This window comes from Hypanus sabinus, chromosome 15, assembly GCF_030144855.1.
Source record: "Hypanus sabinus isolate sHypSab1 chromosome 15, sHypSab1.hap1, whole genome shotgun sequence".
Taxonomy (NCBI): Eukaryota; Metazoa; Chordata; class Chondrichthyes; order Myliobatiformes; family Dasyatidae; genus Hypanus; species Hypanus sabinus.
Window position 1 is genome coordinate 68,287,367 of NC_082720.1, and position 15,030 is coordinate 68,302,396.

Genomic DNA, 15,030 nt, shown 5'->3' on the forward strand with positions numbered 1-15,030 from the left:
CAATGTTCAGATAAATGACCGTGTTCTGTTTTTCGGCCTTTGTTTCTTCATGGCCTTTCTTTAGCCATCAAGGCCTCCCTCCCGGTTCGTTACCCGGTATCAGTGAGGAGAGGCCATGCCAAAGCGTCATCCGGAATGATGTTCTCAGCTGGATGAGAAACTCGTGCCAGTGAGCTCTCATCCAGAGAATGACATACAGTTTACAATGAGGAAACTGTTTATAAAAGACGTTATTTTATTCAATGATAAGCTCTGTAACAGGCCCTTTCAGCCTAACGAGTCCGCGCCGCCCAATTACACCCTACGTGGGCGGAAATCGAAGCTTCCGGAGGAAACCAGCGCAAGTCACAAGGGGGACCGTACAATCTCAGGGAGAACGGGGAAAATCCTTACCGAGTCATGCCGGGTCGCTGGCGCGGTAATATTCCTGTCGTGGTGGAGAACCTTGTGTGGTCCTGAGATCCCGAGAGCGATGCCGTATGGACCTATGCTCCTGGTACCCATGGCGGTAAGGTCGAGGGTGAGGTCCCTGACAAAGAACAATCCAACCAAGGCCTAAACGGTGGAACAGGCGGACGAAGTTACTGCGAAGTCAACACAAATTGGTTGACTTGTGAAGTATCGTGTGCTTCTTGGAGTGCAACATCAAGTACACGTTAAACAAATACACGCACAGGCGTCCTCGCTCTGTGGAAACGGAACGAAGACCATCATCCTCGACCTCGAGGGACAGCCACCACGACGACATTACCGCGTCGCCTCGCCCTACTTCGTCTCTAACCCATCAAAAAGCCGTCAAATTCTAATTAGCCTCTTCATTCCACTTCTGCGTGTCAATATGTGAAATAGTTTGACCTTAGCAAATGTATTATCAAAGTACGTGTAGGCATTTGCATTGGAAATAGAAAGCTGAAGGGAATCGGAAGTGTAGACAGCACACAGGCTTCTCCTGTGAAGCTGGATATGAGTGTGTGTATTTCAAGGATTTTCATCAATTGGCAAGCACGCATGAGACTTGCAACACACGTCTTACATTTACAAGAACATTTCAGAAATTTCAGGACTAACAAGGAGATAAAGTAATAGGCAAAATTTCAATTTGTAATGGGGTCCTGGGGCATGAAATTCTAACTGGCCCTTACTAGACTCATAGTATTTCTTTATTAGAAATGCGCTTGCGAAACAGGGATGGAAGGGGAACAGTGTCTTTGGAAAATTAATCTATGGGCCAGAATACTAAATGCACATAATGTACACTTGGGGAAGGTCCAAGACAAAGATGAACCCTAGCCAAACAGGAATGAAATGGACGCTAGAGGTCTGTTGACGCTGCCGTATGTGCGGTTAAGGGAATCTTAAACCACGCTGGAGTTTAGTTGCCTGAACTTGATTAACTCCGGAACTTATTTCAAAGTTCAAAGTAAAAGTATTAACAAAGTACGCATATAACAGCATATACTACCCTGAGATCTATTTTTTTTTGCAGGCATTTAACCACTACCGTAATTCAATTTCATTTCCCCGTGTATTTGACACTTTACCCGTCTTTGTGAGCCGCATGACAGAACCATCATATTTCCCAGGCTATCCTTCCACTGGTGTTATTGAATTTCTGATCTCTCGTCTCACCCGGGCCTGAATGGGTGTCTCCAAAGGATGAGTGAAAACGCTAACAAATTATTGTTTAGGAATCTTGGGACATCTTTCTGATTGAATGAGTTGTTTTAAATTTCATGACCCCTGGTTATTGAAGACGTGTAACTCAAACTAACCCATTCAATGGGTAATATTTCTTTCATTTCCTGAAAATGCTACCTGACCAAATCAAGCGCAGTGTGCTTCTAAATTTCGACTCTGTTTGTGCCTTTCAATACTGCCTACGGTTAATCTGTTTTTTAAAATGCAAGGTAAGGAAATGAATATCAACAATGTCATCGGAGATAGAGAAAAAAATCACTCAGTGGAGTGAATTCCGGCCAACACAGGCCGCCATTGAAATGAAACGTCGCCAAGATAAAGGAGTCGTTGAATTCGCGCCTTATTTGTAAGAGATTCTTTTTGAGTAACCGAGAAGAAATATTATATTTTCTTTTGGCGATGGTAAACGATGAGGTAAGATTTGATTTTATTGTGTGTACTGTACCGCGTTGACCTCACGCTTCAGGGAGACGAGGAACTAGAACCTAAGGCATGTGGTTATTGGCCCAAAGACTCCCGAACCGTTATGGAGCCTGTGCATGAAAAGATGCAAGGACGGAGCTCGGATGGCGGATGGGACAAGTGCAAATAGAAATCCTGGTGGATATGTCAGCGAGCTATCTGAGCTTTTGGGTGTAACCTGTAGCGAGCGAATCATTTGCTAGTGTGTGACGACAATTAACCAATAGACACAGGAAGCTTCAGTTCAATTAATTTTCTAGAAAGCTTATACTCAGCTGAAGGGAAACTTGAAAAGTAACCCCGCTCCATTTTGTGTCAAGGTTCTGATAACAATCAACCACTACGCCATGGAGAAGGGTCTCGGCCCGAAACGTTGACTGTTCATTGCCTGACCTGCTGAGTTCCTCCAGAATTTTATGTGTGTTGCTTTGGATTGTCTGCATCTTCAGAATCTCTTGTACTTACGGAAGTCTTAATTTCAATCAATTTTCAAGAAAGCTTACTTATATTCAGTGAAGGGAAACTTAAAATGTAACCTCGCTCCATTTTGCGCCCAGCTTCTCGATCACACCCAAAACAGAAACTAGTTCACTTAATTTAGCTTTATTTAAAATCAGTAATCTACAGCAGTCCTTCACGTTTGTTTTTAATATTTGAAGATAAATAATATTGGTGAGTGAACAAGTGCATTGACATCCACGTAGAAAATAACACGCATTAACAAGAACATCTTTTTAATAATTTAAATTATAAAGCTTTTATTTTAAGAAATATTCTCCAGAACAAAGACCGCACACGCTCAAACAAGAAAAAAATAAAGATTATTATAAGGTGTTCGAAGTTGAAGATGTTATTGCTAACCTCGGTATAATTTGCAATAAATTATTTATATACAATATATAGATTGTCTGAATAACATACACGCCTCCGGATTTTTTTTTTTTGTGCAAAGGGCCACACTTTGAAAGACCAATATACTGCCCAACGCCCTTGAATACCATTATTCTGACTTAATGGTTTCTTTGCAAATCAGACCAATAAGAATGAGGGGGGAATGGGATTGTATGTAACAAGACAATGTAATAGTCGCGGGTGATTCTCTTAAAAATATAACATTTTACTATATAGTTTCAAAGATACTTTTACTCATTCGATGCCGGCGACGAGTATTGTAACCGGTGAGTTTTTAATTATTAAATTGCCAACTACCAATGTTATCATCACTTCTTACTGGGATCTCTTCACTTAAAGGATATAGGATTCAACCAAAGTACTTCTACAGGCGAAAACACACGTCTGCAGAGAAACGGCTTGGAGCCTCTACTGATAATATAAAATATGACGTGTATCTCTCATAAAGATCTCCTTAACTTTATTGTCGTGTATTACAATGTAGTGGAGACAGCTGATTTTTCAGCTGTGCAAAGATCGTCTGTTTATTAAGGCAGATCAGGAATCTCATGGACCTCTCAAGTCAACTCTTTTCCACACACAAAGTTGGAAGGATCTGGAAATGTGAGAGGAATCGAGTCCGATATTAAATGCATAATTTCCAGTCTGTTCCTTCATACCCTTTTCCAGGTATCTTGTACTTTCCGTTGTTAGGCTCTCCGTAGGTTTCAGAGGAATTCATTGCCACAGACGGCTGTGGAGGCCAAGTCATTGGGATAATAAATCGGCAGACTCGATGGGCCGAATGGAAAAATTCTGCTGTTATGTCTTATAGTATGCACGCTCTTCAACTCAATTCTGAGAATCTGCCCAGAATCCGAGGAGTAAGTACCGTTCTAGTGGAGACCGAACTGTGCCTCCATCACACCAACACGTGCAAAGGCAGCGAGAGCTCCAGGTACTCGATTACTATGTTCCGCACACGCCCTTTGCAGAGAGTATTTCGTAAAAAAAAATGCAGCCGGGCGAGCTTCGGACAGATGGGTTTGCAGACGCTTTGCTATACAATATTCATGTTCGCTTGTCAGCAACTCATTAAAACAAGGAAGTGAGGCTGCCAAACTAGCGGCGAAAGGAGAAGCTGAAATCACACTGAGGACACATGTAGGTAGGGGCCCGTCCCTGGTTATTCAGAGTGACAGACACGGCGTGTTAGTCTCGCAGTGGCAGCTCTCGTTTTGTTTTAATAACCCAGGAAACAAATAACATTAAATATTAATTTAGCAGTGCAATTACCTCAGGAAAAATAGATTAAGGATACTATTAAAACCGAAGTGCTGAAACTCATTTTCACTCGAATATCCGTGACAACTCTTGGGATTTAAGTTTGATCGTGGGTTTTTTTTTGGAAATCAGGAAGGAAATGAGAAAATCTGGGATCTTGGATCGAACTCGTGGACGGACGGAGCGAAGATCATTGTTTTCCCAAGGAGAGGAGGGCGGGGAGCAGAGAACCGCTAAACAGAGTTATCTGTCGCACATCCTTCCAAAGTGACCCTCGATACACACCGGGGCTTTCTCTGAGTTTGTTGTTTTAGGAGTGTAGGAAGTTAGTTTGATCTAAGGTCCATGGCTTAAGTCCTTAGCGAAGACATTGAACATTCCAGTCTGTTTGCTATCTCCCTACGCCAGCCGGTCAGTGATTTGCTGAGTATTTCATCCGCTTCTGCTTCTGTCTTTGATTACAAAACCAGACCCTTACCACATTTTTCTTAAGGTCTAACTTCTCTGCGATCGCTGCGATTTTCTCTGAGGAGGGACGGGGCTGGATGGCAAAGTAAGCTTCCAGAGAACGCTTCTCCGGAGCCGCGATGGAGGTCCGCTTGCGCTTTCTCTCACTGGAGCTGAACATCTCCGGCTTGTTTGCCTTCTCTCTGTAAGCGTTTTCCGCCTCTTCCAGCCATGTCTGAAGCACCGGCTTAAGTGCGATCATGTTATTGTGCGAAAGAGTCAAGGATTCGAACCTGCAGATGGTACTCTGACTGAGGGAGCCCACCCCGGGAATCTTCAAATTGGCCAAGGCAGAGCCGACATCAGCCTGGGTCACTCCCAGTTTGATTCTCCTCTGTTTAAACCTCTCGGCAAAAGCTTCCAGCTCCCTGGGGTCGGCTTCTACGTCGTTTAGGCACGGCATACCGTTGTGGGTGGCGAAGGAGTGAGGGTGGCTCATGGACATCGCTTGGTGAAGATTCCCCATGGTGTTGAGGTTGTGTGAGTGGGCTTGCGTGGAGAGCATCGACGATGGGTCTGGTCCTGCCATACCCGTCAAACTCGGGGAGATGTCCAGCAGCTCGGTGTCCAGTATCTGGTGGCCGGGGTGGACATGGTGAGACGACAGCGTCGACGGATGAGAGATGGCGAGGGTCGATGAGCTGGAGCTGCAGGGGACGCTGCTCATGGTATGGTAGGTGATGTCCGGCTTGAAGTGGTGATGACTCTTGCTGTGAGCTACCACATCCACAGCTGCCAAAGCTTCAGCGCGGGCTAACAGAGACTCGTCAAAGCCGCCGAATATATTGCTCTGAAGCTGCAGGCAAGAATGCACACACATGCAGTCAGTGGGGAATTCTGTCAACTCCGTATTAAAAAACATTTTCGTTAAAAAAAACTTCCCTCAAAGCACAGGTCATAAAAATTAATCTGAAGTCAAGAGACTTGGCTGAATAGACATGTGAAGAGGTAGAAGAGCTACGCGATTGTTCTGGTGACATGAAAAAAACATTAAGCCGCGCCTGTCAAAACCGTGCCTTAAAGCGGTAATCATACAGATACGTACCGGTGGGGTTGGTAGACAAACTCTCCTCATGGCATCTGAGCTGGTGTGCAAGCTCGGGTACTTGGGCTCCTGGAGAATTGGGTGCATACTGAACTGTTGCTTCCCGTTCATAGCCATCATGATTACACACCTTGCAGGTAGACAGTCTTGACATAGATGTTGGCGCTTGGTGCCTGCTCCTGCCAGCTATTTCAATGACACAGCCTCTTCCCCCACCTGCTCCTTACTCATCTTACCAGCAACAACTGCTGGCGGCGCGCAGGCGTGCTACAGCCGCACACAAAAGCAGGAAATTAGCCCGAGGAGTCAAAACCTTTTCACGTTCACCTGCACAAAGAACCTTGCCTACCTATCTCCCACTGAAGACACCCAACAATGGCCTCTCCGCCCTGCGTCCCGGCTGCAGAATCCGATTTTACACCACTTCCCCGATTATTGACGTCTAAGTTAAAGCGGATGGGTCCTGTATACCAAAGGCACAAAGTTTGCAAAGAAAAGGGTGCAAGCTTCTTTTAATTTAAGCCACATTTTTTTCTTCTGTTGGGTCATTACTCATGCTACTTTAAATGAAAAATTAATAGGACACGACATTAGACTGAAATTACAGAAAGTTCTCAGAAGTACTGATCTCTCATGAAAGATTAATTCTGTTGTCTATTACACACGGCTCGTAGTCTAAATAACAATCAAATAGTTATTCTTGACATGCATACAAGCAAATATACGTTGCTTTCGGAAGTTTCTAATAACCACATCTTCACATGGGAATTCTGGCCAAACCCACTGGGGGATAAGTTAGGGACTGGTGTCAATAATCATACAACAGAGAACCGATCTTGATTGGGTGCAACTTACTATTGAATTTGGCACAAAGCACCCGAAATAGATTTGAATGGTTGGTTCTACTAGGGTTAAGGTGGGAAACTAATCAAAATTGACATAAAAATCCAGCTTTTGCGAACGGATGGAGGACGATCAGAAAAAGTGTCAACGTACCCCGGGAATTGGATTGGAAAGGATATGAACTGTAAACTTTTGAAAATGTGTATAAAGTTATTTGACATATAATGCAACAACTTAAGGTAACTCTGAAATACATAATTTCCTTTAACCACATCTGTACATTGATTTATTGATTTTCCCCTACCAACCTTAAATGAAATTGCGGACGACAATATTCCGCCCCCCCCCCCAATTTAACTGGATATTTCATTATTGCTAAACCCGCTTACGGACGGCCTGAATGTGTTTCGTGCACTTGCGCTGAAGTCGAACAATGGCTTTTCCTCGGTTCTGTAGCTTCTATGCAACTCGGTGGTTATTATAATACAACTGCAGGTCGCTTTTATAATCTGATGACAACGGCAAAACCTACAATGAGCGAGGACGTTAGATGTAACATCGAACACGCTAAAATACGGAAGACGTACAGTATGAAAAGAATATTTAAGCGTTAAGTTAAGAAGCCGGCGGCTTCCGAACAAACATTACACGTTAACAGTCCAAGATTACTCATGTGCGGCGCAATGCTCTTACTGAACGCCAGTCCGAATTTTAATGACTTAAAAATGCAAAATGAAACACATTTTCTTTTCATTTTGATTACGATCAAAGTAAATAGTGTGGACTTGCGTAACTCTAGACTCTATAAGGTCTGGAAGTTTCAGCGTTGAAAAAACAAATTTTCTTTATCGACCGAGGTTGTTATCAAGCACGTATTAAATACACGAGCTGTACTTCAACCAATACTTTAATTAGATTTAAATTATAAATTAAAATACAATAAATAAATAATTTGGATGTCTAAATATTTTTAATAGCAACATATGCACAGTGAAAATTATTTCGTAATAGAATCTAGTGTATAATGCTAACTATATACTGCCAACTTTGAACAGGCTATTTTAAAGATAAATTGCATACTCATTGTAAGGGAGATTTATAAAAAAAAACTATCCCTTTCTCTTTTCAATACTTGCAGGAATATGTAAAGTATCTTCCCCGAGCAGAGCGATTCATGTTCTAAGAAGAGCACGCTTCTAATCCTTCCCTGACCGGCTTAGAGTGTAATAAAGGTACGTTGTCTTCTCAACAAGTGTTAGCAAAACGCTCACACTCTTGGGGGGGAAGTTATTGACTGGTCTTCTGTACACGGAGTGTGATCAAACCAAAACGGTCCCTGTATTTGACTGTGGGATGCATTGTGTTTTTACCTGATAACGCAATTCAAATGCTCAATGAAATGTTCAGCACTGTTTAGGTGACTCTTTCCTACTTGTTCTCCCCGGTAACGGACGCTTTCTGCTTTCCTCTGTTGTGTGATTGCCACAACCTTTAGTCGGAAAATCAAGCATCAGTTATGACTGGCCCAATACCCAAGTATGTGAAAGTATGTAAACTCTTAAAAGGAAGGTGATGCGACTGAGGGTAAGACTTTAGGCCCAATGCACAACCATCCATGAAACGTTCCTTCTTTATGTTTTAATACTAATGCTAAATAAAAGGCCTGTTTTATTATTTATTTCAGACAAACGGTTGTTTTAAAGTCATGGTGATGATAGTTTCGATTCCCCTTGGCGACTGTTCAGATTTCCTGCTCCTGAAGTTACCTATTACGAACGGGTGTGCCCAAATAAAACAGCAATTTAAAACAATTAGGAAAGGAATCCATAAATGATAGCGGCCTAAGATGAACCCAAACAATCTGTGCAGAGTATGGGAAGCAGCTGAATATTACGTTTAATCGGTATCTAATTGCCGATACAGAAAACAGACAAAGACACAAAACATCTTTAATATTATTGAAGTACTTCTCGGAGTATTAGTGGATTCCAGTTGGAACTGGGTTAGTTTTATGCCTTAAACAGAGGGACTACATGAATGATAAACTGTAAACTTTAGCAAGATAATCACTTAATTTAAAATGACTTTCCCCAAAATAACTTCGCAGACATCCTACCTCTCCCCGCCGCCCCCTAAAAAAAACTATTAGAAAATTCTCAAACCGTAAATAATAGTTTAAAAACTGCTGGAATTCTAGAATCCTACTCTGCAGTCAAACTTTCGGGTCCGCAACCCAACGTCAGAATTCACTCAACATGCTCTGCTGAGTTTTCCCGACATTTTCTCAAATTGTTCCTCCTTTTTGTTTCAAGAGCGGACAAAAAAAAGAGTAAAACAGTAAATGATTCTCAATGATACTCACGCAGGAAATTAGAGAAAGTCCACCCCCCCCCCCAGTGAGTTGCTTTGTGAAGTGTTTGTGTAAGAGTTTACTTTGAGCCGAGTTGCCCCTCTGAAGGAAAGAGTTCAACATACTTTAATCTCACTTCAGCACCATGGACAAGTCATCTCGCCTTTTCTTTATGGATTCTGGCATCCTCTGCGCTTGGGGCTTAAGAGGCTTTTTTTTGCAGCTCCGGGCGGTGACAGGGCAGGCGAATAAAGTGCCTGCGGTAGGAAAAAATACTGCAGCATGTCATCAGTCTCAGCAACCCCAACAAGTGACACAAATGGAACAGGAGCATTAGCGAGGCCATGGGGAAAGTATTTCCTTCATGTCAACGGGCGGGGGATGGTGGCGGGCGTAATCAGCGTCTTGTCGCATATATACATGCAATGATTTATTATAAAAATTTAACGAAATCATTTATATTTCAGGGGCCCTAAAGAGCTGCATGAAACTTTTATCTAAAGTGGCACAGTATTTATAGCAAGGCTCTGTCTGTAGGAAGGTAATTAATAGTTGTATAAATTGCATTGGCTGCTTTTTCATTATTCAACGTTTTCAGAAGGTGCCCCTTGTACGTGCGGAGAGGAAGCTCCGTTGTAGAACATGTGGAGCAACTACCTGAACGCTCACTCCTCTGAAAACTCAAATGAAGCCAGAAATAAGACGATAGTCATTAATTGTCAAACACTCGGCCCAAAAACGATTACTATTCATCAGTATAAGAATACATTTTAAAAAACATTTATAGGCAAGGGGGATTAAGGAGATGCAAGCGTTGAACAATTGCGAAGACAGGAAAGGGCAACTTGCGTAAGTTTTAAAAGTTAGGCATTAAATTGTGCCAGGATCAGCAGAGAAGAGTAACACAAACAAAATATGGGAGGAACTCCGCAGGTCAGGCTGCATCTCAGGAAAGGAACAGAGTCGGTGAAAGGTGTCGGCCCGAAAGGCCGACTCTTTATTCCAATCCATAGATGCTGCCTGACCCATTGGAACCCCCTAGTATTTTGAGTGTTGGACAGTACATTTCCAGCATTCGTAGTCCCCTGCATTTACTATTGATAGGTTGGATAGGTTAGGTGAGTGGCCAAATTCATCGCGATGCAATTTAATGTAAATGAATGTGAGGTTATCCACTTTGGTTGAAAGAACAGGAGAACAGATTATTATCTGAACAGTGGCAGATTAGGAAAAGGGGAGATGCAACGAGACCTGGGTGTCATTGTACACCAGTCATTGAAGGTGGGCATGCAGGTACAGCAGGCGGTGAAAAAGGCAAATGGTATGTTGGCATTCATAGCAAAAGGATTTGAGTACAGATGCAGGGAGGTTCTACTGCATTTGTACACGGCCTTGGTGAGACCGCACCTAGAATATTGTGTGCAGTTTTGGTCCCCTAATCTGAGGAAAGACATTCTTGCCATAGAGGGAGTACAGAGAAGGTTCACCAGATTGATTCCTGGGATGGCAGGACTTTCATATGAAGAAAGACTGGATCGACTAGGCTTATACTCACTGGAATTTAGAAGATTGAGGGGGGATCTTATTGAAACGTATAAAATTCTAAAGGGATTGGACAGGCTAGACGCAGGAAGATTGTTTCCGATGTTGGGGAAGTCCAGAACGAGGGGTCAGAGTTTAAGGATAAAGGGGAAGTCTTTTAGAACCGAGATGAGGAAAAACTTCTTCACACAGAGAGTGGTGAATCTGTGGAATTCTCTGCCACAGGAAACAGTTGAGGCCTGTTCATTGGCTATACTTAAGAGGAAGTTAGATATGGCCCTTGTGGCTAAAGGGATCAGGGGGTATGGAGAGAAAGCAGGTACGGGATTCTGAGTTGGATGATCAGCCATGATCATACTGAATGGCGGTGCAGGCTCGAAGGGCCAAATGGCCTACTCCTGCACCTATTTTCTATGTTTCTATGCTTCTACTATGTTTGAATGGTTTAAATCTCCTGAAAAAAAAATCAGACATTTAGTTTTGTTTTATATACGTGTCATAGGCGTTACAACCGAGGTGCGTTGCGGGGAACTGACACTTGCTTCCGCTGATGCAGCTTCAGCCATGAGACATGAAAGAACCAACTCCCTACGAATAAGGTGTGGGCGACGGGCCCAACGTCGCATGCTCAAACCCAAATGCGTCTCATTTTAATTAGGGCTATGAAACATTCATGAAGCTGGCTCCTGGTATTGACGTTACACCTCGAGAGAAGAGAGGGAGGCTCGGGTCAAACAATAGCGAGGAAAGCGGATTCCACCTGGTGCCCGCTCAAACTGGATCAGAATAAGTAAAGGTGTCACGTCACTGTCTGACCACATTCATTCACATTCTGATGCATAATTTATCACTCCTCCGTTCCAGATGAAATTCAGGTTCGGCTGAAAAAGTGCGTGGAGTCTTCTTCCTCGGTGAACCCGAGCACCGAATAGCGTGGAGTTAAGAAATATTAGATCTCCTCGCGCAATATTTGGCAGAGATACAAAATCGGATTAAAGATAATTAGAGCGAACCGATGCAGTGAACCTTTTGAGAAGAGGTCAAAACTAAAGTCGCCTCACATCTCATAAACGTGAGCAAGTGCACGTGATGGCCTGTGGGTCACAAACTACATCGTTATATCTCCTGGTATGCACTCGATGGGCCGAACAGTCACCTGTTCCTTAGCTTGCTACAATTCAAAAGAACCACCCGGGAACTGGACAAGGCAACCATGTTCACTTTGCAGCCTCTCTGTAGCATTCTGAAGCATATTAGTGAACTGACGGCTTCTTATGACAATCCAGTACATAGAAAAAAATTACAAATGTGTGTGTAATCAGTTGATTTCAAAACTGCAAGGATGCAATGTGAAATTTCGGATATCAGTGTGAGTCATGCCGTGTCCAGTAGCAATATCAAATATAACATACACTCCTGTATGTTAGGGAACTCCTGTACCTAATAAAGCGGCCATTGATTGTATGTTCGTAGTTGCTAATGCTGCAGCCCATTTAGTTCAAGGTTCGATGCACTCGGAGATACACTTCTGCACATGACTATTGCAATGCATGGTTATTTGAGTTAGTGTCGCCTCCTGTCAGCTTGAACCGGTCTGGCCATTCTCTTCTGACCTGTCGCTGCATGTTTTTTTTGTTTTCTGTCGCTGGTCACTGTAAACTCTAGAGATTGTTTTGTGTGAAAAACCCAGATTATCAGCAGTTTTTGATCTCAAACCATCCGGTCTGGTACCAACAATCATTCCACGGTAAATGTCACTTTGGTTACATTTCTTCCCCATTGTGATATTTGGTCTGAACAACCTAATCTCTTGATCATGTTTACATGCTTTTATGCATTAAGTTGCTGCCTCATGATTGGCTGATAAATATTTGCATTGACAAGCAGGTTTACAGGTGTACCTAAGAATGTGCCCACTGAATGTATTACATACTATACATCCCAAAATATTCAAGTCAAGTCAAGTCACTTTTATTGTCATTTCGACCGTAACTGCTGGTACAGTACATAGTAAAAATGAGACAATGTTTTTCAGGACCATGGTGTTACATGACACAGTACAAAAACTAGCCTGAACTACGTAAAAAAAACACAGAAAGCTACACTAGACTACAGACCTACACTGGACTACCTAAAGTGCACAAAAACAGTGCAGGCATTACAATAAATAATAAACAGGACAGTAGGGCAAGGTGTCAGTCCAGGCTTCGGGTATTAAGGAGTCTGATAGCTTGGGGGAAGAAACTGTTATATAGTCTGGTTGTGAGAGCCCGAATGCTTTGGAGCCTTTTCCCAGACGGCAGGAGGGAGAAGAGATTGTATGAGGGGTGCATGGGGTCCTTCATAATGCTGTTTCCTTTGCGGATGCAGCGTGTAGTGTAAATGTCCGTGATGGCGGGAAGAGAGACCCCAATGATCTTCTCAGCTAACCTCACTGTCCACTGCAGAGTCTTGTGATCCGAGATGGTGCAATTTCTGAACCAGGCAGTGATGCAGCTGCTCAGGATGCTCTCAATACAACCCCTGAAGAATGTGATGAGGATGGGGGGTGGGAGATGGACTTTCCTCAGCCTTCACAGAAAGTAGAGACGCTGCTGGGCTTTCTTTGCTATGGAGCTGGTGTTGAGGGACCAGGTGAGATTCTCTGTCAGGTGAACACCAAGAAATTTGGTGCTCTTTACGATCTCTACCGAGGAGCCGTCAATGGTCAGCGGGGTGTAGTCGATCCATGCCCCCCCTGAAGTCAACAACCATCTCTTTTGTTTTGTTCACATTAAGAGACAGGTTGTTGGCTCTGCACCAGTCCGTTAGCCACTGCACCTCCTCTCTGTAAGCTGACTCGTCGTTCTTGCTGATGAGTCCCACCACGGTCGTGTCATTGGTGAACTTGATGATGTGGTTTGAGCTGTGCGTTGCAGCACAGTCGTGGGTCAGCAGAGTGAACAGCATTCTTTTTCTTATAGGCATCCCAAAACATATTTCTTAAATCTACATAACTTAAAATATGCATTATAGAGCATATTCAAATTTTTATGTGTATTGCATAATGTATTCAGAAGTTCAGATAAGTGCTGGTTTAAAATTCATTTGATTACACTTAGTGTGCTATCTTTTTGGCATTTCATATTTCTAATATCAATCTCTTGTCATGGTATTAATTAATATGTTACAGGCAAAAAATTCTACTGAAGTAATTAATAAGGGGGCAGAGTGAATGAATTTATCATTTATGTCTATTTTTAAGAATAATTGCTATGAAGGTTGAATTTATTTCACATATCATTTTTCCACCCCAGGTTATGTGTTAACAGTCTGACATGATTAATTGTGGAGAAATAAGAAATTTCATGGATTGAATTTTATGCTAGGTTTTTTTTAAATCACACTTCATAATCAGACAGCAATATATATTGATAGACTTTTAGAACATAAAACAGTACAACACAGTATAGGGTGTTCAGACCACAATGTGGTGCTGACCTCTTAACATGCTCCAAGATCAATCTAACCCTTCCCTCCTACATAGTCGTCCATTTTCCTTTTATCCATGCGTCCATCTAAGAGTCTCTTAAAGGTTCCTAGTTTTCTGCCTGTACCACCACCCCCAACAGTATGTTCCACCCACTTACTGCTCTCTGTGTAAAAATATTACCTCTGACATCCCCTTCATATTTCCCTCCATTTACCTTAAAATTATTTTCTCTTGCATTGGCCATTTCCACCCGTGGAAAAAGGCACTGACTGTCCAGTCTATCTGTGCCTTTTATCATCTTGTACATCTCTATAAATTGACCCCTCCAAAGAAAAATGCCCTAATTTGTTCAACCTTTCCTCATAATCAGGAATGAATTGCTCCCCCATGGACGGTCCTGATACCAGCTGTGAAAAGAGAAGGGTTGGCATGGGGCTAGCAACCCCATCCTGTAAATCCCAGAGCTACAGAAACAAAAACAGAAGCTCCAAAGGGCTTACCCCTGGGAGGAGAAGGATCTTAGAAGATGGACTACATCTGGGGACAAGTTGAAAGCCCAGGATAGAGGACTCTGAGGAGCTGCTGTCTTTGGCCTATAACCCAGTAGGGGTGATGGGCTAAGAAGAAGAAGAACGAGTGAGCAGCTTCATTAATCAGAAGAATTTTGTACTTAGAGATCATGCAATAAATTAAATGGGTAGTCTGAGTTTTATTTTCTTTTTAATTTAGCCTTGCACAGGACTGTATTTCTTCTGCTGTGAATCCTTGTAGACTTCAGCAATAATCCAAAGACTGGTGAGTACTGGTGAAATCATATTGACACAAGAAGGGGTGGGGTTCAATATGGGAAGAAATATTATAGGAGATGTGTTTCTATACAATGGTGTAACTGACATGGAACACTCTTCCAGATACACCAGTGAAGCAGAGTCTTCA

The 15,030-nt window shown here is 42.7% G+C and overlaps 1 protein-coding gene across 1 annotated transcript; it reads right to left on the minus strand.

Annotated features, from left to right (window-relative positions):
* Positions 1 to 4,747: 4,747 nt before the first annotated feature.
* On the minus strand, positions 4,748 to 6,007 carry pou4f3 (POU class 4 homeobox 3). Its single transcript, XM_059989880.1, has 2 exons — positions 5,888 to 6,007; positions 4,748 to 5,638 (listed from the first exon to the last, which is right to left on the minus strand). Exons 1-2 carry the CDS (start codon positions 6,005 to 6,007, stop codon positions 4,748 to 4,750), a joined length of 1,011 nt encoding a protein of 336 aa, XP_059845863.1.
* Positions 6,008 to 15,030: the final 9,023 nt, after the last annotated feature.